At 36.3% G+C, this 27,471-nt stretch overlaps 1 protein-coding gene across 1 annotated transcript; it reads left to right on the plus strand.

Annotated features, from left to right (window-relative positions):
- MACC1 (MET transcriptional regulator MACC1) lies at positions 1-22,568 on the plus strand. Its single transcript, XM_015133903.3, is given in 5 exon segments — positions 1-39; positions 42-122; positions 1,630-3,671; positions 7,751-7,939; positions 20,534-22,568. Coding segments are annotated over 5 exon segments (2,556 nt in total). The 5' UTR covers positions 1-8; the 3' UTR covers positions 20,747-22,568.
- Positions 22,569-27,471: the final 4,903 nt, after the last annotated feature.

The following is a 27,471-nucleotide window of genomic DNA, read 5'->3' on the forward strand; positions in this document are numbered from 1 at the left end:
GTGGAAAAATGCTAATCACTGAAAGAAAACATTTTTTGTCAGAAGAATTGCACAAAGTAAGTCTGAAGCAAATTCGGTTGACATGGAAGCTGGAAAACTCTCAAAAAGTTGTAATATTACAGGTATGAGAATTTATTACTGTTGTGCTTTGTCCATGTAAGTACATGAAATTCATCACCAATAACTGTTGAAGGTCTACCTCTGAAAATGCTTTGGAAGATGGAAAGAATTATAAAATCTTGTTTTTGTCATAGAAGTAGTTAAAAAGGTGTGCAAAATAAAATAGTGCAACCAACAGATTATGATAAATATTATAAAAAGGAAAAATGTTGTTAATAAATGAGTGTTATATGCAATAGCTATAATGAATTTGGGGACAAAAAGGCTCTCTCAAGGTTGGTCGACCTAGGAAATCTTCATGGAGCATCAAAAAATTAACCTGATACTCAGAAGAAAAGTAAGTTTTAAGAGATTTAGGGGATACTGTATTAAAGAAAAGTGTGAATGTAAGAGAAATGCCATCTTTATTTTTCAAAATCCATCTTCTAATTTTTAGCATATAACACTTAAAAACATTTCATTCAAGACAATGGTTCTATGTATATTAAACAAAAGAAATTCTGACATTTAGCTTGAATTATTTTTTCAGTAAAACTTCTGAAAATTTGGTTAGCTATTCTGCCTGTCTCTAAAAGCAGCACTAGCTTCATAAAGTCTGCAGAGTCTTTATAATTATTTACTAGGAAATGAACAAATATGAGTTGCTCTACACACAAAAAAAATGGCTTCAATGTTGTGAGCTATCTAGAAATTCTTGTAATAGAAGTGTAAATATTTTAATGTTACAAATTCTTAAGACACTTACTTTCCAAAGTAATAATGCTTCAATTTCTAGTGATAAAATTATTATTTGCCATTGCAATCTTGAGTGCAACGAATTCCTTTGATCGATAAAACCAGTGGTGGTCTAAATTTTCAATGTTCATTTTATTAATTCCTTTTCCTGAACCATGTTCATTAACATTTTTCAATAGAAAGTTATCATAGAATTATCTAATAAATTAATGACTTTCTAATTTAGTATATTGTTTTAAATATTATTTTAAATGTTAACAGATGTATTTGATATTTTCTACATATTGAATATTATCTGAAAAGGAAAACATTAAATTAATATTCTGAATGTAATGAGACCAACAATCCAATGTTTAGAAAAATGTGGATAATTGAATAACTGATTTATTCTGTTTGACCAGAAATGTGCGTTTGTGAACATGATACATAAAATAATAAAGCACAAACACATGCTAGTCTGAGTCATTTTCAAGAAAATGTGCTAAATATATTATTACATCCTATTAAATATTTATTTGTTTAGTTTATAAATCATGACGTCTTAAAATAACATTACACATGTTCAGAAAATAACCTGGTAGAAAAAATATTCTTTTCTCATTACATACAAATCTGACCAAATTTAACATTGAGTTTGTGTTAGCTGGTAGCCTAGACATCAGAAAGAAAAATGAAAAGTAACTGAATTTTTAGGCTATGGGAAAAATTAATCTTGATTATAACTCAGAATGCCACCTTATCTTTGTTTTGCTTTGTCTTTCCTTAAATAAAAAGAATGCCAGGATCCAGACTTGCTTCACAATTGGCCGGATGCTTTCACCCTTCATGGTAATAATGCTTCCAAAGTTACAAATCCATTCTGGAATCAACTGTCTGCTTCTAACCCATTTTTGGATGACATAACTCAGCTAAGAAATAATAGGAAGAGAAATAATATTTCCATCTTAAAGGAAGATCCTTTTCTTTTCTTTAGAGAAATAGAAAATGGGAATTCTTTTGATTCCTCCGGTGATGAACTTGATGTGCCTCAGTTACTTAGGCAGTCTTCCTCAAGAAAATCTGGAAGATCTAAAAGCGTTTCAGAACTTCTGGACATTTTAGATGACACAGTACATTCCCATCACAGTATACATAACTCTGATCAGATTCTACTACAAGACTTAGAATGGCTTAAAAATGACCGAGAGGCTTATAAAATGGCTTGGTTAAGTCAACGCCAGCTGGCCCGCTCCTGCCTTGATTTGAATACAATTAGTCAGAGCCCTGGATGGGCCCAGACACAACTTGCGGAGGTCACCATAACTTGCAAAGTAAACCATCAAGGAGGATCAGTACAATTACCTGAATCAGACATCACTGTTCATGTGCCCCAAGGTCATGTGGCTGTGGGGGAATTCCAAGAGGTGTCTCTAAGGGCTTTCCTTGATCCGCCACCCATGCTTAACCATGATCTTTCATGCACTGTGAGCCCATTGTTGGAAATCATGTTAGGCAACCTCAATACAATGGAAGCCCTTTTGCTGGAGATGAAAATTGGGGCTGAAGTGAGAAAGGATCCTTTCAGCCAAGTCATGACAGAAATGGTGTGTTTACACAGCTTGGGTAAAGAAGGCCCTTTTAAAGTTTTAAGTAACTGCTACATTTATAAAGACACCATCCAAGTCAAGCTAATCGACTTGAGTCAGGTAATGTATCTAGTGGTTGCTGCACAAGCTAAAGCTCTTCAGTCACCAGTTGCCACCATTTGGGATTATATCCACAAAACCACCTCAATTGGAATTTATGGACCCAAATATATCCATCCTAGTTTTACTGTTGTTTTAACAGTTTGTGGACACAATTATATGCCAGGACAGCTTACAATTTCTGATATTAAGAAGGGTGAAAAAAACTTTTCTCCAGTCGTGTTTCAGCTCTGGGGAAAGCAGTCATTTTTACTTGACAAGCCACAAGATTTAAGTGTTTCTATTGTTTCCTGTGATCCTGATTTTGAAGTAAAGACAGAAGGAGAAAGGAAAGAAATTAAACAAAACCAGTTGGAAGCAGGTGAAGTAGTTCATCAACAATTTTTATTTTCTTTAGTTGAGCACAGAGAGATGCACTTGTTTGATTTTTGTGTTCAGGTGGAACCTCCCAATGGTGAACCAGTTGCACAGTTCTCTGTCACTACTCCTGATCCAACTCCAAACCTAAAAAGGCTCTCAAATCTGCCAGCCTATTTGCAGAAGAAGGAGGAAATCAAGTCTGCTCCTTTATCACCAAAAATGCTTGTTAAATATCCCACATTTCAAGATAAAACATTGAACTTTACCAACTATGGGGTAACCCTGAAGGCAGTGCTAAGACAAAGCAAGATTGATTACTTCCTTGAATATTTCAAAGGGGACACAATAGCTCTCCTCGGGGAAGGTAAGGTAAAAGCTATTGGGCAGTCCAAAGTGAAAGAATGGTATATAGGAGTCCTCAGAGGTAAGATTGGACTTGTACACTGCAAAAATGTCAAGGTGATTTCAAAGGAACAAGTAATGTTTATGTCAGATAGTGTCCTAACAACCAGAAATCTTCTTGAACAAATTGCCCTGCCTTTAAAAAAGTTGACTTATATCTACTCAGTTGTATTAACCTTGGTGTCAGAAAAAGTTTATGATTGGAAAGTTTTAGCTGATGTCCTGGGTTACTCACATCTGTCCCTGGAAGATTTTCATCAACTTCAAGCAGACAAAGAATCAGAAAAAGTTTCTTATGTTATAAAGAAATTAAAGGAAGATTGCCACACAGATAGAAATACAAGGAAGTTTCTGTATGAACTTATTGTGGTGAGTATTGCTTGATCATAGTAATGAATTGTCATAAAGAATTATATTAACTTGACAATATTTATAACCAAACATGTGAGAGGAGAAATGTTTAAAAATTCAACAGTCTTAAATACATTAAAGATACTTTATAGCAAATACAGTTTTTCCTACATAATCATAAAACTGGTTTCTTAAACTTGAGATTCAATTGTGATTTCCCCCCAAAACTGGATCATCTTTTGAAAGAAAATTAAAAGTTCTGTTTGTGCTGGGCTTAACAGTTCAGATACGACTTATCTTCCTGTCTCAAATATTTAGACAGCTCTTAAGATACCAGAGAGGCTCCATAACATGAAAGCAAGCTAAAGAAAACTAACTTGGCCATTGTTAGAGATCACTTTTCAGTGTGTGTGGGATTTTTTCTTTTCTTTTTTTTTTTTTTTTTTTTTGAGACAAAGTCTGGGTCTGTCACCCAGGCTGGAGTGCAGTGGCATGATCACAACTCACTGCAGTTTCAACCTCCAGGGATCAGCTGCCCAAGTAACTCAGACTACAGGCAGGTGCCACCATGCCTGTGTATTTTTCGTTTTTTTTCTTTTAGGATTGGGGGTCTCATTATGTTGCCCAAGATGCTCTTGAGCTGCTGGCCTCAAGCAATCTTCCCACCTTGGCCTCCCAAAGTGCTGAAATTACAGCCATGAGCCACCACACCTGGCTATTTCTTTTTTTAAAATGTATTACCAATATCCTTTAGCAATTTAATATTCTTATGTATGTAATGCATTACAGCCCAAACAATGATATTAGTATTCTCATCTTAATCCTCATGTTTAAATAGGATTCTTAGGGTCAAATTCTTTAATGTAGTATCCAACCCAGTGGAAGGCTCAGTGGAGAATTACAAAGTACTTTTTACCTTTAAAGTAGAAATTCAATATTTTATACAAATAAAAAATATCAAGAGCATATTTCTAAAAATGGTTAAAACATGAGTGCAAAAATAATGATTGTCAATACTTCTCTAGGGCTCATTTAGCCATTAACAACTCTATGGGGTTAAGTATAGCTAGTATCTTCATCTTACAGATGGAAGAAACCAAGTCTTAGAAAGTTAGGCAATTTGCCTAAGTCCTATAGCTGCCTATTCTTATAGATGGGATTTAAATATTTTTTGGTTTCATGCTTAAAGCCACTATGCCTTTATGAAACAAAGTAATGTGTGTGTGTATAAAAATGTTTGTATGAATACTATATATGTGTAGGTATGTGTATTAAATATCATTATAATTGTGAAAGGCTGGTGCTCTGTAGAAGGTAAATAAAATTATATAGGCAGGTTCATGCAAATGGGCAAAGTTTTAATCAAGATGCAAAAGAAGTAGAAAATATTTGGAGGACAAATTTAATCTGTGGCATTTAACAATGATTCATATAATAAATAAATATATATAACATTATCTGTCTTTCAATATTTTTGATGATTCTACAGTGATACTTAGAGGAGCTGAAATTCAAAAGTTCCAATATCCAGTTGCTAAGTTGATAGATTTTTTATGGTGTGCTGCATTCTTACCTACCCTGGGACATTCAGAACTATTGGAGACTGAATGTTCGAAGCTGCCCTACCTGGTGGAAGCTGCATGTGCATTTTGTAATAGCTCATTAACTCTCATAGCTCATATTCAACATTCACCTGCAAAGGTTTGAATTGGAAAAATAATTTCTTTGGTTCTTTTAGTGGCCTAAAAATATTGTAATGGCCAAAGGTCCTTAATGATGGTCTGAAAGTTCAAGCCTGATCATACCTGTACTTTTTGGGGTATGATAATTATCCGAGTGCCTCAAGTGTCCAGCTAGAAAATCTAGTAGGGAGTCCATTCAAGTATGGAGTTTCCAAGCCTTAGTGGAGGTTTCAGGATTTCTGTTTGAAGAGGCTCAGGCCTGGTTCTCTGACTGGCAGGTGATGGAGCCTGGGGTATAGAGTTGTCTCTTGAAACTTTCTTTGCATAGTAAATACACATTTTCCTAGGATTGCATATTAATTTAGGGTGGCAGGAAGAGACCTGATAAGCTAAAAAAGATTGTGGGATCCAAACCCTTCAGTCATCTCTCGATATTGAGACTGGCTGTCCTTACATGCTTGACACTCTCTAAAGCACTTCAGCATCCAGTTTGATTTTCACAATGATTGTGGAGGTTTAGACAAAGTAGAATTAACACTATATCAATTTTTAAAATCATTAAATAGAGATATTGTGTGATGCATCTGAATTCTTATACTATGTGGAGCTGGATTTTAAACTCATGTTTTGTGACTCCAAGTACAGATCTTTTCTCTAAAACCAGAAACTGGAATATAAAATAGTAACCCCACTCCACAGATTACTAAAAGCACCACCAGGGACCCGCTGGCTCAGTATTGTTTCTCACTGAGGCTGTAACTCTTCAGTATAAAGGCTTGGATCCGTTTATGTATCAAAACCACAGGTAGTCCTTCTAACTGCATACTTCCAGGGGAATGAACATGCTATCAACTTTCATAGTTGCCTTACTTGCTCATTCATTTTTACTTATTGTTTCATATTGGTAGATAAACCCCCAAAGTGCCATTAAATAATGAGGGGCTACAAAGCATGTTTACAGTAATTCCCCTTATCCACAGTTTCACTTTCTGTGGTTTTGGTTACCTACCATCAACCATGATTGACAAATAGGTGAGTGGAGTACAATAAGGTATTTTGAGAGAGAGAGGTTACATTCATATAACTTTTATTAGAGTATATTATGATGGTTATATTTTATTACTATTGTTGCTAATCTCTTACTGTGCCTATTTTATAAATTAAACTTTTCCATAGGTGTGTATGTATAGGAAAAAACATAGTGTGTATAAAATTTGGTACCATCTGCAGTTTCAGGTATCCACTGGGTGGCCTAGAAACGTGTCTCCTGGATAAGGGGGAGCTACTCTATTTTCTCATTTGAACAAAGAAGAAGTATGGATAGATGTAATCCCATATTTTAAAAATAGTACTCAAGGCAAAACACAAACTTGTAGACTTGTTTGAAACATGCGTGGTTAGGTAAGAGTCTGATGGTTTTCTATTTTGCATTGTAGAAGACTAGGTGTGTGTGTGTGTGTTTTTTTGTATTTTTGGTTTTTTTTGAAAGAGTCTTGCTGTGTCACCCAGGCTGGAGTGCGATCTCGGCTCACTGCAAGCTCCGCTTCCCGGGTTCACGCCATTCTCCTGCCTCAGCCTCTGGAGTAGCTGGGACTACAGGTGTCCGCCACCATACCCAGTTAATTTTTTGTATTTTTAGTAGAGTCAGGGTTTCACCGTGTTAGCCAGGATGGTCTCGATCTCCTGACCTCGTGATCCACCCACCTCGGCCTCCCAAAGTGCTGGGATTACAGGCGTGAGCCGCTGCGCCCGGCCGGCGTTTTGTCTTTAATACCTTGTAGTTTATGTTTAATACCATTCTATTGGTGATGAGGGAGAGTATTTTAATAAACATATGTATATTTTAAACTTATAAACATCAATAGCTTTGTTCAAAGTTGAAGGAATGTCTCTTTTTTTCCCACAACAGATATGATTCTGGGACGTTTTAAGTCATATTTTGGTGAAAATAGAATAATATTTACCATCACCAGTTCACATACACTTTAGAGAAATTCTTATAGCCAGTCCTCTCATAGAGCAAGGCTTTATTTCTCATGAGTAAATAACCAATCCTAGATTGATAAATTAGACCGCTGGAACTTCAGAGTACCATTGGAAGTGTGTACTTTAACTTCCTTTTTTCACAATTAAAGATACAAAGACACATATTAGTTAAGTGGTTTATCCAAGGTCCTATAATTAGCCACTGAATTAGTTCTAAATCTCCCCTAACTCTGACTTAGTTATGTCTACTGTAGTTTGCTTATAGAATTTGCTTAAATGTGAATCAACTTCTTGAGCTTTAGAAAACTCAATTATATATGTTGTGAAAAAAGGACTCCCATTTGTAGAATATGTAATAAAAATGCCAATTTATAGAGAAAAAAGCCCAAGTTAGTTGCTTTTAATTGTGACATGTAATTGTTGCTGCAGGCTCTTCTGAAAATGGATTGCCAATGGTTAGTTGCACGTCTCATCCAAGAAGCTGCTATTCTGACTTCAGCTGTCAAGCTTGGAAAAGGCTGGAGGGAACTAGCTGAAAAGTTAGTACGACTCACAAAGCAACAAATGGAGGCATATGAAATTCCTCATCGAGGAAACACTGGAGATGTTGCTGTTGAGGTAAGACTTGTTTGTGTAATTCAATAGTGAAAAGCTGCAGACCAAGTAACACTAATGTAATCAAACCTGTACCACATTCACGGATTCACTGGGGGAGTGTCCAAGATGATCCACTAACTGAATCACTGTACTAGTAACTCCTCAGTACAATCTGAAATATACACACACTCTCTTAAAAGGCATTGAGAGCCTTTAAAATATTGATATTTCTTCTTTTGGATTTCATATTCTCATGGCCTTTGATCAATGAATTAATTGATCAAATTGGGCCAGTAAGTGGGGATGGCTATAAGAACTTGAGTCATAAAACAGGTAAATTTTGAAGGTGGGAGACAGTATCAAGTCAGGACAATAGAGGAAAGTATAATAATATGTATTTGTCGGCCTCAGGCATAGACTTAGTCACTTGTGATAACTAATGCTCAGTGACAAGAAGCATTAAGAAAGTGGATATAGAGCCACTGGTGATGAGAAATAGATACCTAAGAGCTTCATTATCTCCTTCACAATGTTGCGTACAATAACTACAGGCATCAATTGCAGAATGATAGCACTTAGTACAAAGTAAATATTTACCATGAAAATATTGTTTTTTATCAAAACAAATGTATGCTGTTAGGCACAAGTTAGATAAATATTTTTCTCCAGATTACCATAAAGAACTGTGAGTCCATTTTTATTGAATGAAATAAATAAAAATATTCCAGTGAAGGGCACATGTAAAATATTCTGTATCTCTCTCTCTAAATGAACAGGCATTTTGAAGATATTTATGTTTAAGGAAATCTCTCTCTTATTAGAGATGACTTGGTGAGGGCAGAAGAGGTATTCTTCACTTTGTTTTTGGCATAGAGCTGGGAATTCATTTTTGGAGAAAATGTTCTTACTTTGATGCAACCATTCCAGTTGGGTGAACAGGACAAAGCCACCTTTGCATGAAAAGTAGAGACGAATCAAGTCAGCTGAATTCCAGCAGCTGCAGTGGAAGTGTCAGCAGGCTGGTGTCTGAGTTCCTGCAGCCTGGCTCTCCAGCCAGGACTTCTCCAAAATAAGACTCTTCAGCCAGGAGCAGCCAAGGACTGAAGATGTCTTTCCCCTCAGAGACTACATTTATCTCCATAAACTTAAAAGGGCATTACAGCCTGTAAATAAGCATAATAGAGCATTTGGTGCAGTACACAAAATGGACTCAAGTGTTTACAGAATGAGATGAAAGATGGGAAGCCTGTGAGAAGGAAAAATAAATATTATGAGGGATACGCGCTTCTGATTCGGACATTTCAGTTAACTGATTAAAAAGTTGTCTAATTGAAAGCAGGACCTTTTTTTCTTCATAAGGTTCTGTTTTGAAAGAGTTTTGTTGCGAGTTATTTATCAGAGTTATTTATTCTGTCAGCCTCCTTAAGCATCTGGCTTCTTTCTAATTGTAGTTGTTTATAGTTTGTCTTCCCCTAAATCTTCATGCAGGCCAGCAAACCACCTACTTTTCCATTATTTACTTTTGCAGAGCCCAAATCATAAATGACTAAGTCTTTGCCTGAGGCTGATAAACACTCAGAAGGAGAAAGGAAAGTCCCTAGGTGACTTTCTATGATAGTTCAACTTATTGTGATTAATAGTAATAGTCATCACTCAGATTCATGTTATTCAATACTTAGAAAAATCCACAGTATATTGGCCTAAGGTCATTCCAAATAATCTACAGAAATCTTACCTATGAGGTCACTTAACTAATGGGTAAATATATGCTAATTTCCAACCTCCTAATAAAATAGCCGTATAATTTTTCTCTTTGGGAGGAGATTCTTAAATATGATCAATTTACAAGTCAAGTAGTTGATTTCAAAGCACACTGATATTAGTTCTGGGTAGGGGGTGCAGAGCAGGGGAAGTGCACTGGGGCAGGGAGATAACCAGGTCTAGCGGTTACTGGGCTGCTTTTTTTCCTGTATCTCATTTCCTCAGAGGGCACACACTGCAAAAATTGCCTTCTATGTGTGCCAATGCCTACAGTTGGGCTCTTTCACTTACTTTCTCTCCTTTAACTTCTTTCTCTTCCCTTTGTTCTATTTTTATTGTATCTTAGGGAGAGTTATCTGGCACTGACTCCGTGACAGGCACTGTTCTGGAAATATTACAAAAATTAACTAATGTAATCCTTTCAATAAAAACTTATGGGGCAGACACTAATATCTAAGATATAGAGAGGATCAGTAACTTGCTTAAACATACACAGCTAGAAAGTCCTGGAACCATGTTTAGAGCACAGACGTTTGACTTCAGAGTCCATGACTTTAACCATTGCACTCTGTCCATCACTGTTTAATATGGTGACTAATTTGCAGAGTCAGAAGGTGCGGCCAGGGTTAAGCAACTCATTTCATTTTATATTTGTCCTCTTTTCAGGCCATGTAAAGTAGCCATAATAGTATCAAAATTTGCCTCAAAATTAAATCTTTACCAAGCCTCAAGCTGATTAAAGAATTGAGTATATTAATAATACATTTGTCAGATTTTCTGAATACCTTAACCATTTCTTAATTTTTTCTAAGGTGAAGAAAAAGCCTCTCTTTGGACTTTTGAGAATGTCACTTTTTAAATTAACCACCTCCTCAAGTTAAATTTTAAGAAATGTTACTCAGTTTTTCTAATGACATGATAATACTACCAAAAAACAAAACTGTAAAGCTTGAATCTGATAATAAACAAAGTGTATTTTTCAGAGCATTTCTTTCAGGAAAAAATGCACTTATGCTATACAAAGATGTCATTATTGCCAAGGTTCTTCCGTGAAAGTTAGTGAAAATTTATTGGAGTTTTCTGAATATATTTAGAGTTTTAATTTTTTAAAAAAGGAATCAATAGAATATTAGAAAAGTAGCTCACTTTTTAAATGTTGAATTTTACAAGGGGACATGCTGGGGATTCAGAGATAAAAAATTCACTGGCCAAAATTGGGTGCTCCTCACTGAGCCTTCTAGGGATGATTACCACAAATGACAACAATTGTTCTACAACTCCCTCATTGGCCCCCTTGCTTAACAATATAGATTATGCTATTTTTATCTCGTTTAATAAGGACGCATATTCACTAAGGACATTAAAGTTTCACTTCCTTTCTTTTTTTTTTTTTTTTTTCTTTGAGATGGAGTCTGGCTCTGTTGCCCAGACTGGAATGTAGTGGCACAATCTCGGCTCTCTGTAATCTCCGCCTCCCAGGTTCAAGAAATTCTCATGCCTTAACCTCCCGAGTAGCTGGGATTACAGGTGCATGCCACCATACCTGTATGATTTTTGTATTTTTAGTAGAGGTGGGTGTTTCACCAGGTTGGTCAGGCTGGTCTCGAACTCCTGACTTCAAGTGATCCACTCACCTCAGCCTCCCAAAGGGCTGGCATTACAGGTGTGAACCATCGCTCTGGCCTTACTTCCTTTCTTAAATTACCTTTGCCCACTGGGCTCTACCTCAACCACAGGCACCAATAGTCCTGTCGAGAATGGTTTCTTATTCGACCTGCCAGAATGGGCTACTCTCTCAGTGGAAACCAGCGAAGTCTATGTTCCTCATGGTAATTTTTTTATATCAGAAACTACTCACCTGTAGAGATTCATAACTGGGAAGATGTATTTTAAGTCTTTTTGTAGTCACCATTTAATCAATGTAGATCTAATTTTCCTTTGTATCTTCTATTCACAACCTGTTCCTCATTTTCTGACTGGCTGCTAGAGAGTTCAAAGTACTTTATTCCAAGTCTAGATTAAAGATGGGAAAGTTGTTGATTTTCAAGCAGTTTTATTCATTTTCTATAAGTGTATAAAAGATTCCACATGGAATTCTTTCCACTTGTTTCGTATCTTATATCTGTGTCCTAGCCTTCAGTATTTAATTCATCCATACACTTAACGATTATTCTGGGTCTATCAGTTCTGAACATTAGTTTTGGAGCCATAAAAAACACAAAATATGATTATTTTCTCCTTAAAAACCAGGTTTTATTTTGGCCTGGGAATTGGGATAAACTGTTAATATTTGAATTGTTACAATATTTCTTAAAGGTATATGATTAGATGACAATGGTAATAGTTGTAATTTACCAAGTGTTCATTGTCAGCTAGTCATTATGAGCATTTTCTTTACAATATCTCTATTATTTCAATATACTTTGTAAGGAAAACATTATGGCCATCTGCTCTTTACATATATGTAAACTGAGGGTGAATGTATTTGTGTAATTTATCCAGTTACATGGCTATTAAGTGCAAGTGCTTAGATCCGAATTCACTTTGTCTTAAAGTCCTAACTGCTGTATTATACTAATGGTAAGTCCTTTCAAATTTAACTTATTTAAAAAATATCAAAGTGGTGAGGAGCAATTAGAAGACACATCCTAGCTTTGAAGGATGGGTGGCCTTTGAGTAATTGGAGAGGGATAGAAGTAGACTTCAGTGCTTCTAAATATCAGTGAGCTTTAGAGACCACAGAGAAGATATGGCCGGGAGGGGAGAGTTCATTTTAATAATTACTGGGGGATGTGGTCAGATACATATGTTGGTATCAATGGAGGGGAGTCTTCAATGACTACCAGAGCATAGAGGTTAAGATTCTTGGCTGGACTTCTGTTCCACCTCTATTATCTATTACCCCTCAAGCCTTGGGCAAATTACTTTACTTTCCTGGGAATCTGTTTTGTGTGTCTGTGAAGTAAGGAAAATAATACTATCTTACTCATTGGATGTGTAGAAGATCAAATGAGATAACAAATGTGTAATATTTGGGACATTTTTTGCATATTGCTTTCACTAAATACATATTATTTATTATTTTAACAAAGAGGAAGAGGAAAAGGTGAATTTGACAACTATATAACATTGAGTAATTTTTGGAAAATATAATAAAATACACTTTTTTTTAAGTAATATGACTGAGAGTGCCTATAGGAAGAATGTAAGGAAAAAGTTAGCAATTATTTCAAGGTTTCTCATCTGAGAAACTGGCAGAATAGCAATGCATGGAAAAAAAATGAGATAAAGGCTTGGCTGATCAACTTATTTCTTAAGGGCTTAACAACATTTAATTTTCCTTGGAAATTATCTCTCGCAAAAGTTAAGAGAAATATCCTTGGGCTATATGGTTTTCTGGCTTACATGGCAACTTTTGGATTCTGCTTACAGGGATGTTGAATTATCAAGTTCTGATCGGGGCCTGGTTCAGTTCTAGCCTTGGTACTTAATTCTTTTGTTGGCTGTTCTTTTGAAATGAGAAATATATTTATAATTTCTTAGAGAAGGGAAAAGTATTATATGGAAATTCACGTACCAGTTGTAAAATGTGTAGAATGATATCTCAAATATTCATTGTTTGAACTAGAGATGTGGCACCGTGATGTTATTCAGATTACCATCGTCTACTCTGTACAATTCTATACTTGTTACAACCTTTAATTTCAAAAAGATACTCCATTTTGGGAGGAATGAGGTAAGAAAGCAAACAAAGCACAGTGAAATTTCTGGGGTAACACATTATATTCCTATGATTTTTGACTTAATTCTATATTATACACTGAAAATCAAATAGAAATAACAAGCATATTAAGTTAAACATTATTAAGAAAATGTAAAATGGATTTAAAGACACTAATTTTGATTTTAGGTTTTCTTTTTCAAGATTTAGTACTAGGGAACATAAATAATAAGGCATTTCAGAAAACCAAAATCTAGCTATATGTAAGACCAAAATCAGAATTTGTTAGAACTGCTTAATAATGAAATAAAGTTGTGGCAATACTTTAATAAAATGGCCCTAGATTTATAGCAAGGTTACCTGGGTTCTTTTCCTAGATAGTTGACTGTGATTTTGTTACTTAACTTTAAACTCAACTATAATTAGCATTAATTGAGCACTTAGTGTGTGTCGAAAACATTTACATCCATTCCTTTGTACACTTAGCAATTCTTTTATAGCATTGGGTACACCTTTTTTATTCTCATTTGCCAGAAGGGGAAAGCAAGGTTGTAAAGAAGGTTGATAGCTTACCTAAGATCCTGGAGCTACTAAATTAAGAGTCTAGATTTAAACCAAGATGTGTGCCTCTAAATCCAGAGCTCTTGACACTATATTTTTTCATTTGTTTTAATGTTTACATTGAAAAGTTAAATTGGAGAAGCCCAGTTTCTTTAAACACTGATGTCAGTTGTCTCTATGAATATATGTTTTTGGCAGGGGCATGGGTGGCAGTGATGATGAGGAGGCAATGAGGAATCCTCCCAACTAGGAATTGGTAAGAATGGCTTAACCAGCAGGTTTTCCTACAATGTTTGACTATTTAAGCAGATGCACTAGCAAGGAATAGGTCCTCTGTCTTCCTCTAGCTCATGCTTAACCCCTGAAGTTCCAAGTGGTTATTCTTACCCAAATTTAGCTGGTTGTCCCCAATTATACTTTTTCAACAGAATATTGTGTCAATTTTTAACCAAGCAGCATCTCCTTGGTAAGGACATAGGGGCCCCCAGATATGTTAGCCTCCCTTCTCTTCTGAAGACAACAGCCATCTTACCTTCAACAATATTTATGTACTTACTAATTATAGGTAATGTTAAGGCTTACCTGAATATTGTAAATGATGTACTGAGGATAGAACATATGTAATAATCATTAAGAAGGCAACCTTGCCTTAATACTTCTTCAGCTAATGGTACTGAAAATGAAATGTTGTTCCTATAAGTTTCTGAGAAAAGTAGGTGGATTACTAATCCTTTAATGTGACAAAATGTAATTATCCAAAAGTAGTTAAAACCAATTGCATTCTTTTTGCTATTCATATTTTATAAGCTAAAAAAAGACACAGAATGCTATGCTCAAATCTGAATTTCTTTTAGTCATGTTGCATTTCATTTTCTAGTGCATTATCTAATGAGTCTTACTGGCTTCTGGAAATGAGCACTCTAAATTTGGAAAACTATATATTTTTTTGCCTTTATTCCTATTTAATTTCTTTTGGCATCCCCACTTACTACTTTTTATTGCTCCATTACTTTTTACTTTGTCCTCTAACACTGACAAGATAACCTAAGACACACTTCTTCCACACAAAACCTGGAACTTTGGAAAACTGCTGAACTTCCTATGTTAAATACTTACTCACGCTGCTGCCCTTTTTTTTTTTTTTAATAAGGAGAAAAGCACATAGATGAAAAGTTAACAACTATGTGCCTTTATCAGCCTCACGCTTCCTATTTAAGAATGAAACTGCAACATCATGAAGTTACCATTAAAAATCTAAGAATAGGGTGCTGACGAGTTGATGGGTGCAGCACACCAAAATGGCACAGGTATACCTGCACATTGTGCACATGTACCCTAGAACTTAAAGTATAATAATAACAAAAAAAAAATCTAAGAATAGAGGGGTAAGAATGCAGCCTATGTATTAAATATTTGTGATAGAAATGAGAAGGCTGAGAGTATTTTTGTGGTTAAGAATAATTTAACAACTAAAAAACAAACCCTCAGGAGCATGCTTTCCTTTTGATTTTTCGAAACACAAGTGCAGAGTTTCTGCATATCTTTTCTGAATCATAACATTGAGCAAGAGAGGAAGAACTATTTTTAAAACGCAGAATAGATACAGGACGACATAAATCTGGAAGAGATCTTGGCGGTCTGCAACTCCTTTCTAGCCTTCGGAGGATTAAATGTTAGTCAGTACAGAAAGAAAATTATTTATTCTACCCATTTTATTCCTTCAAACATTTCCAGAAAAGATGACTTCATTTTCTTTGCAACTTGTTACAAAATCTAGAATTTTTTGTGACCTAACTGGGTAGGTATTTTAGGGCTTAATTTCATAGAGTCTATTGTTAATTAATGTACACAAATTACCTCTTATGTCTCTGTCTTGGATAATATGCATTTACTTTTTAAGAAGACTAGAACGAAACGAGTTAATAAAAAATGCAGAAAAAATAAAAGTATCTTTAGAACTTGTGTCCAAATGTTCATATATCTATTCCATCTATTCCACAAAGGACAATCAAACAACTGATTAGCCTATTTATTGTATTAATGAGACCTGGACTATTAATCAGATTTTGTTAAGGCAAAGCTCAAATAGAGATTTTTATTTATTTATTTATTTTTTGAGACCCAGGCTGGAGGGCAGTGGCGTGATCTTGGCTCATTGCAACCTCCGCCTCTGCCCATTGGTTCAAGCGATTCTCCTGCCTCAGCCTCCCGAGCGGCTGGGACTACAGGCACGCACCATCATGCCTCACTAATTTTTGTATTTTTAATAGATACAGGGCTCATCATAATGGCTAGGCTAGTCTCAAACTCCTGACCTCATGATCCACCCACCTTGGCCTCCCAAAGTGCTGGGATTACTTGCGTGAGCCACCACCCCCGGCCTAGAGATTTACTTATTAAGGGAAAACATAATTCCCCAAATTTAATATTTTCTATCAGTGTATTAAGTACATAACTCTTGACATATGCTTTTGTTCCCATTCCTTCTCAATTTCTCATGATACTTGCCCCTCTAATTTTGTGCCCTAACTCCATAATGATTTTAACATCTTTTTGTATTTATGTTTCTGCCAAAGGAAGTTAACCTTTCTTCTTGGGTGCTTCATATATGCTACCTCTTTAAGACTCATTAACCTTAAATTCTCCATATGGCAAAGCTAAGATTCAAACCCAAATCCCCTTGCCATCACAGAATATTACTTAAACTTTTTTCTTTTAAAAATACCTCTATTTTCTACTGCTGCTTGCTAATTTCCAAAATCCTGGATTTGCCAAGTTTTTCTTTATATTCCCACATTGTTGATGTTACAGGTAGCAGTGGAGGTAACAGAAAAGGGAAATCCTGAGTGTTACACTGGCATATGTTTAACATCCAGCCCTGCAAAGGGAAAAACCCTAAACTTATAGCTTTTGTTAATTTTCTTAGTGTAAATATTCCAATCGGACATCATTTTAAACTACCATTGTGGTGTCACTGAACATGGAGTTGGGAGGATATCCAGGGAGCTTGTGTGAGCTGGCTCCAGCAAGCCAATGCGTGTCCTTTTTCGGATGTTATTATACTTCTTGGCTTTTGCAAGATGAAGCTTGTGATTCACTTTCTTTCCCTTTGACTCCAGCTTCTCCCCGTCCTTTTATTGCTTCTATTTCTCTCTTGTAGCCACTAATCATTGACTTAGTTGAGAATTAAATTTTGTATCCCTTTATTCTTTTCCTTGGCATTTTCTTCTACTCTCATGTGTTTTGCCGTCCCTGTAGCACAAGTGGTGCCAAACCCTTGTCTGTCCTCTCAAGGTCGTCTCCCCGTTCCAATCATAATTTTTTATCAGATACCCTCCCTTTTGCTTGATGCTCAGTAGGGCTGAAAATAACTCCTTAGCTTGCCCCTACCAAAAAAAATAAGTAATTTCTTCCCTATCTTTTTAAAAGTATAAATGCAAACTATATGCCAGATACTTGCTGAGGTATTTTGAACACAAAATTTGGGGATGATTATCCATATTTTATAGATTAAAAAAATTCCAACCTGAGATAACTTGATTAGTTTATCAAACTGACCTATCAAACAGGCAATGGAACTCAGATGTAAACACAGGACTCTGACACCCAAACCTATCTTTCTTTCCATTATGGCATCATGCCTCTCAGTGAATGGAACAATCATTTTTTTCTCACACTGATTTAAAATATGCAAGTAATTTTTGAGTCTTTCTGTTATTATCACATCCTATTATATCCATTGTGCCAGTGTTTGTGCAAGTATCTATCTCCTTCCTATGCTATAAGCTTCTAAAAGCAAGAGTCATGCAATATTCATCATTTTATTTCTTACTATAAGAAAATTTATTGTAGTGGAGGGTACTCAATAAACCTTGATTTAATAAGTGAAATAGTTAATGAACCATGATAATGTTGAATATTTTCATTGTATTTATGCTCTCAAAGCGTTTCTCTATCATCTTTATTGAGAGCTACCAATGATTTTTGTATATAGAAGATGAAATTTTGCACCAAAGGAATATTCAGGTTTAATTTGCTGCAATGAGGAGGAAAACTGGAATGCAGAATATGCTCATATTTTAGTGTAAATCATAAAGTTTATCAACGCCCTGTTGTTTTCAGCCCAATGCTCTTTTACCCATTTCTAGCCGGATTATGGTTTACACTCCAGGGAATCTCAAATTGGTTTAGGGCAATATTCCCCCTTGCATTTCAGACAAATTCAGGGGACTCTTGGGAAGTCTTTACACCTTCAAAAGTCTTAATTAGGGCCTGGGACTCAGTAATGTACCCAAATTTCTCTGATTTGCAAAAGCTGTCGACACTACTCTGTTGTTAGTGCAAATTGCCAAATGTGAAGATGTTACATGGTGCTCTGCATAAGTGCATGAGTAGATGTGTCATTGGACCTTTCCTGAATCTGTAGTTTCTATTTTTTGCATCACCTCTGGCATTTCCTGCCCTTAGCAGCACGGAGGAGCTGCTTCTTGATTGAGTGTGCCTAAGGGCTTTTCTATACATAGCAAATCATAGTCCTGCAGCAAGATTGGCCATAGATACAGAGCTTTTCCACTCATGAAAGTAGGTGGGGCCATTTTGTCTGCCTCTGACTATAAAAGTATTTGAATCTGTAGTGTAGTGGACAACCCAAAATAAAATTACCCGTTTATAATTCTTGAGACATCTGTTTTCTGCGATGCTTTACGCTAATCTACTATGCCATCCCCTTTTTACAGAAATGTTTTAAGTTGCTGTTTATCATAAAATATCTCCAGATACATCATTTGTCAGACTCAGTCACTAACGGACTTAGAACAGTCTTAGAAGCCTTTAGCTATAAACACCATTATTTTAAAAAATACGTGACAATTTGAACCAGTTCGTTGAGCATCAGGGACTTTTAAGTGAATGGAAGGTAGTATCCATGTCTCAGAGATTTTACAGACAGAATATACCCACTACAGAATAATCTATTTGTTTAGTGATTCTTTGCAACTAAGCAGTGACAACCAAGATTGAATCTGACAAAAAGGTTCCATTATTATGTCTCAACTGATACTCCATTGTTGAGAAACTAGTGGCAATTGTACTTTGAGAAGTTTGGTTTCAATGTACATCTTCAGAAATGTAGATGAGCAGATACCTCATTCACATTCTATCAGACATAGAAGATAAATTATTAATCTGGTTGGTGAGGGTAAAACTTACATACAAAAATCTGAGGTGAATTTTGTTGCTGCATCATATACCGATATGGTATAACTTTGGTAATTGTCTTTTATTCTCTACCTTGCAAAATTAAGCTCTGTCAAGAGAGATGAGGAAATGGGTTGTCATGGCTTCCCAGGAATGTCAATTTGGACAAATAACATCAAATTGTCCTTAGAGCCTTTTATGTGGATTGAATCAAATACATAATGGAACTCCCTATTTAGGTCTTTAATTCTTTTAACTTTAAAATTAGACTGTATGAGGATGTTGGAGGATGGTGAAAATTATATGCCAAGGCTTTAGTTCATGTGATATCACTAAACTGTGATAGAGTTTCTACTTTAAAAGGGCAGTTCTGCATAATATTTAGCTCATAGTCTGTGTTCCTATATTTTGAAAGTGATAGAATCACAACCAAATTAGTTCAGTGAACCCCCCAAAATAAGCAAATAACTAAGCTTATATTTCAAATATTCCAATTATAAGTGTAGGGTTCATTTTGTTGTTTCCCTAGAGAAAATTCATTTTAAGCTGTTGTGTGTGTGATGTGTGTGTGTCTGTGTGTGTGTGTGTATGTGTGTGTGTATTTTACAATTTGTCTTATTTGGTCTGCCTTTGTCTCTATTCTCTCTCTAGCCTGGTTGCCTTGGTTACCATTACATATATGCTTGTATGTGAAGTTTCTCTTTGACGTACATTTATTTCTATGGAAACAATGACATCATTGGTATGGGTAGGTGCTTAGGAAAAGCAAAAAGAAGCAGCATTGAATGTTGGTTTTTCTTTGGATTATAAAACATATCATGAAAGAAATGTTTTAAATTCGAGAACTGTATTTTTGCTTTCATTGTGACTTGATCAAGAAGCTAGATTTTTGCTTGTTTATAGACTTGCTCAAGTAAAATGATTTAAAATGTTAAATATAGTATTTCTCCCTTATATATTATTTGGTGTCATAAAACTCACCACAGATAGGTATAATAACAATAATAATTAACCTTAAAAGTCTCTCAAATATTAAAAAGGCTATCTCAATAACATTTGTTATCATCAAAAAACTGTGTAAGGAATTTTATATTCACATTAAGGCAACAGCAATGTATAGATGATGGATCAATGGAAAAAAGGCCCCACTTGTAGTTATTATTTTTAAAATCTCTAGTTGTAAAAATACAAGGATATAGCAGGAAGCTGATAGTTATTAAACCATATTTTCTATGACATCAAATAAGTTCATGTATAATTGGCATTCCGTTTTCTTTTAAATCTTAAGAGGCTTTTTACATCTTTTTTTTAAAAAACTATTTTCCTCTCCTTTCTACTTCCACACTACTCCAATCTATTTTTTTTTTCCTTTATAGATGATGTGGAAGCCTGCCTATGATTTTCTGTATACCTGGAGTGCTCACTATGGAAATAACTACAGAGACGTATTACAAGACCTTCAATCAGCTTTGGACAGAATGAAAAACCCTGTGACCAAACACTGGAGAGAATTAACTGGAGCTTTAGTACTAGTAAATTCTTTGGAGATTTTGAGAGTAACTGCATTCTCCACTTCTGAGGACGTATAGAAATAAAGGGTGTGTTTTTGATGGGAGGGAAAATAGTAAGGGGAAAATGAGGTAATGGTGTGTGTGTGTGTGTGTGTCTGTGTGTTTGTGTGTAAGAAAGAAAGAATCTCAGAAAAGCATTATACTATTTTCCTTCATGTTCAAAACCAATTTTGTTTTCTGATGAAAACACAGCCTAACTGATAGCCAAGATGGGTTTTATCCTCCAATATGTATTTTTGTGTATGTTTCAAACACAAGTATTAGGCTGCTTTGTTCTTAGAAAGAAAAAAGAAAAGTACCCTCTCTCTCTTTCAGTGTTATTTTAAATTTACTAAGTTAAAGCTGTTTGAATAATTACATCACACAGATATCTGGGTAAACTAGAGGCTATCAACATAAACAAAGCAGTGTTCCCAGGAGGCAGCTAGAAAGAGGGGAAGCAAGCACACACCCTGTGGCCAGGCATGGCTGCCTGCTTTCCACACCTGACCTCTCCAGTTCATCAGTGGGGTTCACCAGCATCACCCCCATTTTTCATGTGAAGAAACTAAGGAATGGAGAGAACGTCTGAGGCTACATAGCCAGTACAAAGTAGGTTTTCTGCTTGAAAACCTGTTTCTATTTCTTTTTAAAAAATCATACTGCATAACAGAATAGTAAAAACAAAATGCATGTGAAGACCTACAGGGAAACAGATGCCGTTTCGTTTTAAGTGAGACTTGCTACTTTTTTTCATCATCTCTTGAAAGACTGCCAGAAGGAAAATACGACTTATCAGAAATCTGTTGTCTGCACACATGGACCCAGTGTTTTCATCAGCTTCCTTCAGCATCTTGGGACCTCTCTAAATCCTACCTAACTTGGGACTTTCTCTGCAGGATTATAATGTAAAATAGTTCTTTAGCTCTTGGGGATTTTTAATAATATGAGTTATTAAAAACAACCACCACCAGAAACTTGATTATACTGTTGAGTAGAGAGGTCTTGAACACCGAAAATACTGATATCTTTATGTTGGCATGCTCATGCAAACAAGTGTGTGTGTGTGTGTCTGTGTGTGTGTGTGTGTGTGTGTGTACCACAGTGTTTTATAAAGCACAGCCTAACTGATTATATAGGACAAAAATTATATAGGACCCTAGGTCAGTATAAATGCTAATGGCTGGCAAAGTTCACAAAGAGATGTTCTGTGCTTACTCATCTGTTCAATCTCTGGTTGCCTGCCAGTGTTTATGTGTGTATTTGGGCAGTCATTCATTTATTGTCATTCAGTCAATAGGCAGAGTATATGTGTCTATTTTTTGGCAGGCATATAGATGCTTGAGGCTAATAATGGGGGAAAAACCAGCATGAACTCTGACTTTAGTAGTGCTGATAGATAATTTGAAAAAATGACACCGTTAAATATAAAATGGCATGCATAATAACAGTTGCAATGGGGAGAGGCTGTGATGCTACGACATATAAACAGAGATATGCCATCATATGAAACTGGAAGTGGGGGTGGGTCAGGGAAATTTCCTCTTGGAAAGAAATAATGAACCTGAAGGAAGAGTAGGCATTGTCCTGGTGTGGTGGGGTGTAAGCGGTGATCCCACAAAGCACTGAAGCTCTTAGATGGGTGGGAGCTGAATAGGTGCAGGAAGCAGGGGTGAAGAAGTGAAAGTATAAAAGATTCAAGGATGAGATGAGGATGGAGCAAGAAGAGGCCACATTAGGGCCATTAAAGCTGCTAGAATTTAAAAAGAAAACACAGCCTCAAAGAAATGTGGGTAAGCCAAATAAGGATTTTGTTTTGGGAACCTGAATAAAAGCTGTCCATTTGACTGAAAAATAAAAACAGAATCTTTTTAGAGCTTTTAATATACCCACCCTGGGATATTTGGTATGCTGGCAATGATAATTCAAATTGGGATTTAAGAATAATCTTGGCCGGGAGCGGTGGCTCACACCTGTAATCCCAGCATTTTGGGAGGCCAAGGCGGGCAGATCACGAAATTAGGAGATCGAGACCATCTTGGCTAACACGGTGAAACCCAGTCTCTACTAAAAACACAAAAAAATTAGCCAGGCCTGGTGGCGGGCGCCTGTAGTCCCAGCTACTCGGGAGGCTGAGGCAGGAGAATGGCGTAAACCCGGGATGCGGAGCTTGCAGTGAGCCGAGATCGCACCACTGCACTCCAGCCTGGGCGACCGAGTGAGACTCCATCTCAAAAAAACAAAAACAAAAACAAAAAACAGAACAAAACAAAATAAAACAAACAAAGGAATAATCTTTAGGGCTTTCAATATTTATATTTGATGATAAGGGAACACAGCCTGACCAAAGAATTATGTACACACATTCAAAGACAGAATTTATTTTAATTTAAAAAAAATTATGAGAGAAGGAAAAAGAAAACACGATTTTTACTTTCAGAACACAATTATTTTTAGTGGTGATTTTGCTTTATTTAGAACATTCTTGGAATCTTATTAAGATGTCAGCTAACCAGAGAATTTTGGGAAGGGATAATGGGGATTAATAACTGGGTTTTTCCGGGCTCCAAGATCTGAGAAAACAGAGATCTTGTTAGCTGATTAGTGTAGTAAGATTAAATAAATAATTTCAGGTTTACATTGCATCATGTATTATGATTGTGATTGAGAATAATAAGAGTTTAAAAAAATGAAAAACAAGATTTCTGTAATTTAAGGATGAAACAATGGTTTAAATATTAATACACACAAATATATTTCATAATCTTATAACAAATCCTTCCAGGGGAAATTTTTTTTTTTTTTTTTTTTTTTTTTTTGAGCCAGAGTCTGGCTCTGTTGCCCAGGCTGGAGTGCAGTGTTTTGATCCTGACTCACTGCAACTTCCAGCTCCTGGGTTCAAGCAATCCTCCTGCCTCAGCCTCCCAAGTAGCTGGGATTACAGGCATGCACCACCATGTCTGGGTAATTTTTGTATTTTTAGTGGAGACAGGGTTTCATCATTTTGGCCAACTGGTCTGGAACTCTTGACTTCAGGTCATCCACCAGCCTCGGCCTCCCGGAGTGCTAGGATTATAGGCATGAGCCACCACTCCTAGCCTTCCAGAGGAATTTTAAGCCCATGTCCAAATATTCTATTTGTATAAATATATTCTAATTTTTAAATAAATAGTTTCTATTTTCTGAACTTTATATTTTTTCTTGCTATAATGGGTTTTCATAATCAGAAAAGATTAAATGAGTAATCATGAATTGCCTTTAATATTTGGCAGTAAGTCAGTGAAATAATACGGCACTTATATCCAATCTTTGACATCATTAAAAGCATCAAATTCCATTAATCTAAAACTTCTTTAAGCATTTTGAAGGTAGAAAATGCTTACATGGTTCTTTCAGTTCCTCAGGCTTTTTGTCTAATGATGCATGACTTAGGATAAGATTTTAATTCAGTGCCCAGCTTGAAACATAATAATTTTTCTGTGTAAGCCACAGATCCTCTACTTCCTTTGTGTTAAAGCCTTTATATGAAACCATTAAGGAGGAGCATTCAATAGTGTATCATTAACTGTTCATACTAATAAATGGTTACAGCACATTTTCATGGCCTGTAATGTAGAACATACTATATAAAGTTTTCAGTTTGGGGATGACTAGGTTTCTGGAAGGAATAGAATGCTAAATCAATGGATGGCACTGGGCTGAGAAACATTGCTGCTACTAATCAGTCTTGAATGTGTGACATGAACATACAATAGAGAAAATACAGACATTCAAATTTGTATAATGCTGTAACTGGAAGTTAGAGGACTTGAATTTTTATATTCTGCTACTGCAAATTACGTTTTCCTTAATTGTTTATATCTAAGGAATATTTGAGGTAATATAAAAGAAAAAGAGAATAATGAACAATGATGTCACTGGAGGCTTTTTACATTAAAATAGATCATTTTTCTTCTGATACATAGGTAAATCCCTCCTCCTCCTTCTGTATGAACTTTTCTCCCACATGTTGCTGTATGGTTTAGTGAGAGTGAAGTTCTAAAGAACATCAATATGATTAGTGGGATAATCCAAAGACATTTTTTTTTTTCAGAATAAAATGGCATGTCGAAGGTTCATTTCTTGCATATATATTTACTGGTCCACAATACAAAATAAAGTGACTGCATATACACAGGAAACTTGAATTTATACACATGTAGCATCTGATATGTATCTGATGTTCAGCATCAAGATTTCACTGAATGTTGTAGAAATGTGTATCTTTTGCATGTATATTTTACATTGATTTTCTAATTATGTACATCTAGAAAGTTTTAAGCCCAATAAATAGTTTTGTAATTTTGAGTAGTAGCATCAGTTTATGTGAGAGGAAGTAGAGATGGAGAGGTTGGCACTGGGTAATAATTAGTAAGGCCAAAGGAGAAAATTTCATAGTAAATATTATTGTTGTTATAATGAGTACAGCATGAAAGGCTTCCTCTACAAGACACTAGTCTAGGAGTTGAGAGCCGTGGTTTCTAATCTTTGTCCATTATTCCCTATGAGACTGTGGACCTGTCACGTGGCCTCTCTGGTCTTCAGTTTTCTCACCAGTAAAACAAGGAGCTTGAACCAAATGATCTCTAGTGTTCCCCTTGGGTTTAAATGTCTATAAATGTTCAATGAGTAGAATGTATTGTGTTTTGCTTTGAGAAAAGAGAATGTGAATTAAGAGTAATAATTTGAATACCAATTATCCACATTAAAATAATGTCCTCTATGTGTGAGGCATAGCACATTTAGCACACATACATAAGCACACTAAGCACTTTACAAATATCCTCATTTATTCTTTACATAATCTTTTTGAAATCGAGTATGTAATATGCACTGTTTTTGAATAATAGGTGACTTCCAGCTATTTAAAACAAGCTAGAGTATGGTGCTTGAGTACTGAGTTAGGAGGTCAGCATTAGTTTCACCAAGAGCTTCTCAAAGCACGCTGCCAACCATGCTCCAGTCTCATTTGCAAGGCCTTAGACAAGGCAATCATTATGGCAGTGGTTCTTCAACTGCAGCAGCAGCAAAATGATCTGGGGGGCTTGGTGAAACAGACTGCTGGGCTCGACCACCAGAATTCCTCATTCAGAGGGTCTGGCCTGATCACTTGCATTTCTAATCAGTTCCCAGGTGATGCAGATGTTTCTGGTCCAGGCACCCCAGTTTGAGAACCACTGTATTAAAATTTCCTTCATCTCTATAGAAACGGAAAGATTTTTGGTAAGTCCTCTAATTTGCTTTAAGATAAATGAGATCTCACCTAACTCTTATTTTTTGTGGGGGGGCAGAATGAGTTTATTTCTCCAGTTTAGCCTGTTTTAACTCCTACATACATGAACAGCCAATACAATAAAAATAAAGTAGAAACACAATATTTAGTATTCCTTATCATAGCCATTTGAAGCACCTTTCTGCCTAAAAGGCTCAAGACTGTCAGGAGAGGCCCTGAGACAAAGGCATTGCTGTAAGATGCGGGCTGTATGTAGCGCAGTGGCAAGGTCACCACGTGCAAAATCTGTGGCTTGCCTGCCTCTGTGCCTCAGACGGAACAAATGCATGGGATAGATCTGGGATCTATACAACAGCTCCATGAGGCAGGACAATAATATGAGGTTTTATGCTGAATTACACCCATTTTCCCAATGAGGACACATAAAACCTTCCAAACATGTGACAAGTTTCAGACCCAAATATAATAAATGATGTACAGGCATGTGACCTGTGAAGTGAATTTGTCAACCTTGTTTCATTTGAGTGTGAACAATGCTTTATAATTTTTATAATCTTATCTTCAGCAGCTTTGTAAGAAATAACTTGCCAGGCATGGTGGTACACAAGGTCAGGAGATGGAGACCATCCTAGCTAACATGGTGAAACCCCGTCTCTACTAAAAATACAAAAAAATGAACCGGGCGTGGTGGCAGGTGCCTGTAGTCCCAGCTACTCGGGAGGCTGAGGCAGGAGAATGGCATGAACCTAGGAGGTGGAGCTGGCAGTGAGCCGAGATTGTGCCACTGCACTCCAGCCTGGGTGACATAGCGAGACTCCATCTCAAAAAAAAAAAAAAAAGAAAAGAAAAAAGAAATAACTTGCTCCATTAAGGTCATTTCAGTTTCCTCATTCATAAAGTGAAAATACAAACTAAGGCTCACATGTTTTCTGATCCTGCCACGTAGAGAAAAAAAGCAGGACTAGGACACTGGTCTCCTGGGAGTCCAAGGGACAGTGATTTGCCCAGGTTGTGCTCAGAGAGGGAACGGCAGTGGGGTGGCTTGGGCAGGTCTGTGTCCCGCTGCTGCACTGAATTTCTCTTGCCAGGTGGTCAGAGAGTGCGGGTCACATAAAGGTTGCTTAGTTGTAGCAAACCTCAGGGGAAGCATCCTCTGACTGGCCACAGCACAACAACCAGCTCTGGGTATGGGCAGCATTTTTTTGGCCTATTGGGAAAGCCTATCTGATGGTGTCCTGAAGATTGTGTCTACTTCATCATCCTCACTGACTTAACTGTGACACCGGACAGGAATAAGGGAAGAGGGGGGTTGGCTACTCCACGGACAAAGTCCTGATCCTTACCCCAACAAGTCACCTTAGAACTGGTCTGATCCTCACCATCAGCCCTGTCACACTTCCCTCATGGGGTGCAGTGCTCATTTGACTGGGCCTCTGCTTTTTAAAATAAGTGGTTTCATGACAGACTTCAGCCTGGTAGCAATGACCAAAGG

Source organism: Macaca mulatta, chromosome 3 (assembly GCF_049350105.2).
Source record: "Macaca mulatta isolate MMU2019108-1 chromosome 3, T2T-MMU8v2.0, whole genome shotgun sequence".
NCBI classification, from domain to species: Eukaryota; Metazoa; Chordata; class Mammalia; order Primates; family Cercopithecidae; genus Macaca; species Macaca mulatta.